This window comes from Tigriopus californicus, chromosome 6, assembly GCF_007210705.1.
Source record: "Tigriopus californicus strain San Diego chromosome 6, Tcal_SD_v2.1, whole genome shotgun sequence".
In the NCBI taxonomy this organism is placed as follows: domain Eukaryota; kingdom Metazoa; phylum Arthropoda; class Copepoda; order Harpacticoida; family Harpacticidae; genus Tigriopus; species Tigriopus californicus.
The window spans coordinates 14,561,319-14,566,668 of NC_081445.1; the positions used below are offsets into that span (position 1 = coordinate 14,561,319).

At 39.8% G+C, this 5,350-nt stretch overlaps 1 protein-coding gene across 1 annotated transcript in view; it reads right to left on the reverse strand.

The window, feature by feature from the left end:
• The window catches only part of LOC131882756 (uncharacterized), a 20,871-nt gene extending 16,929 nt beyond the window's left edge, over positions 1–3,942 (reverse strand). The window contains exon 1 of the mRNA XM_059230007.1: positions 3,674–3,942. Within this exon, the coding sequence (XP_059085990.1) occupies positions 3,674–3,695 (22 nt within the window). The 5' untranslated portion in view covers positions 3,696–3,942. The remainder of the gene's footprint in view (positions 1–3,673) is intronic.
• Positions 3,943–5,350: the final 1,408 nt, after the last annotated feature.

Genomic DNA, 5,350 nt, shown 5'->3' on the forward strand with positions numbered 1-5,350 from the left:
TCCTCTCTCTCATTCACGTACAACAATATAGTTGCCTAAAATGTGTGTTTTAAAACCCTCATCGTGTGACAGGGAATCCCGATTGAGAATAAAACGAACGAAGCACCGTGCATGCAGCAGAATACAGTTGATGTGGATTATCAAAGCTCGATAATTATTTCACGATCAATCGGCTGCCTTATCATTGGGATCAGGAGAGGAAATGTTTTAGTTTTGAGAGGATCTGGTCGAATCTGAGCTCAAAGTTTTAACCTGGATATAGCTTTAAAGCAAAGTTTTGGAGAGCTCAGAAGGTTTTATTGGTCTTACAAAATGGTGTGCAGGCTCTTTCAACTATTGAGGATACGCTCAACAACTGATTCGTAGGAAGCACGAGGAAACGATAATTGCTGAGAAAATACTTTTCATGACCGACTTTTTTACTCAAAAACTGGTTGTAAAGGATAAAAGGAAATCAAACCGAAAACCAAGGTTGGGAAAAAGAAAAATAGTTCCAACCAACATAGCTAATGATTACTAATGAAATAGTAGTTAATACAAAGTTGCAACTTCCCCCCCTTGTAGTTTGTAGTATGTTTGTCATTTCCCTCTACTCTTTTGGGTAGGAAATCTTCGGCAGATTTATGGCGTATAAGACAGCTCTTGAAAGGCCCAAAAATAGCAAATTTTGTGGCAAACACATTGTTAAGCTCACACATATAGTTGCCCAATTTGTCTAAAAAGAGTCAAATCAACCAGAAAAAGTGACAAATAGCAAATAAACCAGCTTTGGGGCCTAAAATCTTATTTTAGGCTCAGCATTCCTTGGCCCATATTTGTTTTGAAAGTGACCTCCCAATAGCAGAAAGGTTGCGTGATGGACGTTCGTTACTTGCAATGTCAAATAGATTAAAGACTATTAAGGCATATGTAAATGAAATTATTTCAAATAGAACCTTTACTCAGGTGATGGATTAAGAATAACAACAGATTTGTCACCTTCTTTCCAGAGGTTAGCTTCGTATCGAAGCATTATTGTAATCTCTGATTTAGGATCTACATTTGTGCTCGTGTCTTTCTAACGGGTCAGTCACATTCGTGGTAATGAGAGCTCAAAACCAATATCTCTGGGAATTCAAATCTTGGAGTTTTCAAATCAAAACTCCGCTGTTTTTCAAGATAATGAATCCATCTCGTGAATGTCGTCGGTGTCCCACTCCATTCAGGGTTTGCTGTACATACATGCAGTATATACCTACATAGAGTGCATATCGGTACACGGCATGAATGCCATCATTACAATGAAGTCGATCGTGCCTGATTAGGATTCATGTAATTTTACAGATCCCATCATTTGACATTTTCCGACGTCCCTCGGAATTACACTGGGATTATGGGACAATTGACGTGATACCATCTTGAACATTACTCTCCCGTACTTCAAGTCTAACTGTCGAGCAATGGCAAAGCCAGAATGTGCTCTGTATTGCACATTCGCAAATTATTATGCATACTAGGACAATCATCTTCATCATCATCCATGTCCATATGAAAGGGCTCTCAAAAATCGTCCTCGAGTCTTTTTTTGGTTGTCTTGGGGAATTCTCGAGCACTACGTTCTGATTCCCTTCAAATCCGAGCTTATGTACTGTAGTAGACTAACTTCATCACGCTAGATCATACGATACTAATCGAGTTTGTCGTCGCTCTCTTTGGTGCTCTTACATGTACGCAGATTTTGGATTCACTTGCCAAGAAGACACGATAAATTTTCAAGAAAAATTAGCCAAGCGCAGCCATTTAACGGACGTGTTTTTTTCTGTTGACGAATGGTTCGTCATCTTCATCATCACCATCATCACCATCATCGTCATCCGGGTTTGAGTCGGGAGGTTCAATGGATGCATCTCCAAATTTGCCGTCTTTAGTAATTGATCTAGATGAACGTCATGCAGGAAAATGTGAGCGAATAAAGTTCACTGATCTTGTCATTTTGCACATCGTGTCCTGCTTAAAAGTCAATGCAAAGATGAGAAACGTAACGATACGATTTCCTGCGTTTCCCCCAAATCAAAGGTGGTTATTACTACATGTACTTGAAAAGTCACGGGACAAGCAATTTTTCATGTCTGTTTTCAAAGTATCAGCTATATTGGAAGAATGAGATAATCAATCTCTCAATCGCTGTTGAGGGCCTTTTCAAGTTAAATGGCTTTCTGTTTTCTTACTCTTATTTTGACATGTATTAAATTTTGTATCTTAAGATTATTTGTTATTTACCAAAATGAATGGTAAGTTTTTGTTCCTCCGATTTTTTATGATATCTGAAATGTAAAAAAACCCTTTGTCCGGCTCCCGGCCAAATGCCAGCAACGACGGGAGCTGACAGAAGATCTGTTCAATCTGACCCAGCTACTCTACTGCAATAACCAAGATTTTCATCATTTACCTCTTTTATGTACAATCTGCAATTCCCCTCTTCACTTTTTTCATGTGCACTGAACCAATTCTAGTCATATTCTTTGTGATTTCTAGGCAACTACTTTATCATTCTTGACCACTTCATTCTTTTATCCTTGAATCAATTTTTGTATATGAAATTTATACATAAAGTTTTGTACACTTTTTTACTAAAGAATGCTTGCAGAATTTGTAAAAGGGATCAAGCATATACGGTATTCTAATCAAAGATAGTCTTAGGGAATCTTTGAGGACCCTATGTTTGTGAGACCCTTGCAAATCTGAGCTTAGAAATATTCCTTCTGAAAAGCAACCCATCACGATTGTGGGTCATTTACGGCATTTCCACAAATACACCTGAATTCCCAAGCTCGATCCGTTGAATTGATTTCATGCTCTGATTTCTTAAATTTCTTTCTCCACCCGGAGATCGCGTCATTTCAAAGCATAAGTAATGGGGCCCCATAAGTGATTTGTAAAGTCTCAATCCGATTCGTCGATCTTTCATGTTCAGATATCCGTTACTAAACACCGCCTTCTGTTGTTTGGCACCCACAAGAATCGTGACGGAATTCGAATCAGAAGGAAATTGGAATTCAGCCCTGGCCGATTTCGATCTCGTACCTCCGTGTGTAAGCGTCTAATCAATGATTTATTTACCTTCAAAAATCCTTATGATTAGTACACATTGTTTACCTGAGGGAGCCCAAAAGTTATTTTTCCAAGTTTTTGTATTACAGATGAAAATCTAAACACTTTTTTTGGTCTAATAACAAGGGATACCATCTTTTTGCAGAAGTATTCAGGAGGGTGCTGTATTTTGATTCGAATCTAGATCTAAACATGTATTCTGTAAACCCTTCTTGAATATTCTCAAAATTGTTTAGAGCATTGCAGTTGGTCTTTTTCATGCCCAGGCTTAAATTTCGTCCGAAAGCAAACAACCGAAATTGAAAACCATTTTTTTCAGTATCTTTTGAACCTCTTTGGTATAAAACTTGGCTTGTCATCATCCCAATCCCAATCAAGTAACGAATCATTGGCCGATGAAAAGAAACTATGTCAAACAAAAAGAATGTAATCCCGTTGTCGTTGATTGTTTCATTTACAACAACCAGCAGATCCCCCAATATAATGACATCATTTCTTCCGGATGTGCTCCAAAGCTTGAGCGAGACCGAAACAACACCCTTTGAGCAAACATCCCCATATTTGATCGCGCCCATTATCTTACCTCGTTTTCCAGGATTATCCATGATGATTCTGTCAATTGGGATCAGAGCCCTGCCTGCTCCAGTGATTCCACGAATGTATCGGTTGTGGTAGCACTCTTGACAGTGGTGACTTTCCTTCTCTGTAGGGCCTTAAGATGGTTTAGTCGTTGTATCCTTAGTGGAAGTTGCTGCATGGACCAGGCACACTCTTCGCACACACTCTCACACCCACGGAAAAAGGCCTTCAATGACGTCGTTCTGTTCGGAGCGGATGTGTCCACAAGACTGAAGAAGAACTTGGAGTGAAACAGGCCTCCAAGGCGAGGAGGCCCTTTCCCAAAGGCCGGCCCGCGCGTCGCCGGCCGGCAAACAACGTTGGGGCCTCTTTTAGCCGGGACAATCATCGGGTTCGTGCGAGGGAAAAAGTTAGTATGTGGTGTCGAGTGTAGCATGTGTGTGTATGTATGTGTGTATTAGTAATGTTTGGCAACAGGGCTCCTAAGGCACGTTCTGTCAATGTGGTTGCGCAATGCCAATTATGATTCGGGGGAATGGGACTCATTGTGAAGAAGAAGAAGGAGGAGGAGGAGGAAAGAATGGAATGGAGAGAATCTGTACATGGAATCTGTCACGCCTGGGCCTACTGGAGACGAGAGAGAGAGGAGCAAACATGGTGTGAGATCTGATAATTGAGACATGACCGGGTCTGTTATGCTTGTTGATGCGGATTTTGTTCATCGGGATATTATATATGCCGTGGGTTGTCATCAATGGGTTTCGAACGAGCCCTGATTGATATCAAGTCGAGACAGTTGTGCAGGTGATGAGAAAAAAAAATTCTGAAATTGAAGGGTTTGCACATTCCTTCAAAAGTCTAGAAACCAAATATATCTTATGCAATCTACCATGACGCATGTGGCGTACAATAAAAAAATATTGAATTCTTTCTTGCCAATTAATGGAAGGAATGATTGAACCGATTTCATTTCTTTGATAGGCCATTCAACAGTCCCTCTGTTCCACAAATTATCTGAATTGAGTTTAATGTCCGGAAGTTCATAGACTAATCTAAAGTGAAATGTTAAATGATACATATGATTACTAAACATGACTTTCTTCGTGATTTTGTTATTAGTGTCTAATAGAGCGAAGATTATTTATTACTTTGACTTCAATTCTCAAAACCTCATTGAAATCGAGCTTTAAATCGGTCTTTCCTCTCATAATATCACTAAAATGTGGCTTACACCAACTGAAGGTGTCAAGTAAAAACAAAAATTTCAAAAACAAAAATTTCCAGTGAAGATAAAACCACTGAGTAGCATCAGAGACCCACAAAGTACATCCAAAGCAATTGGGAAAAAACGTGCACAGAGTACTTGGGCCCAGTTCTGTTGCGTGTTTGCGTAACCCGTCACAGAGACCGCCACTGTAATTGCATTTGATTCAAGTTTACATAAGAAGCGAGCGCAGCGCCCTCTGAAAAAAAAATATGGCGAACCAGTCAGACTTTGGTGTTGTGCACTGTTTCCACGTACACTGTCTGCCTCAATGAGGACCTCTGAGGGTGGTTTGTGCTGAAATGGTTATCCATTTTTTGTCTAATAGAAGTGGGTAGAATTGCGCTAGTTTACTTCTTACCTGCCTGAAATCATCACCTACATCTTTGAAGATGCCAATCTTGACTTCATATTTGG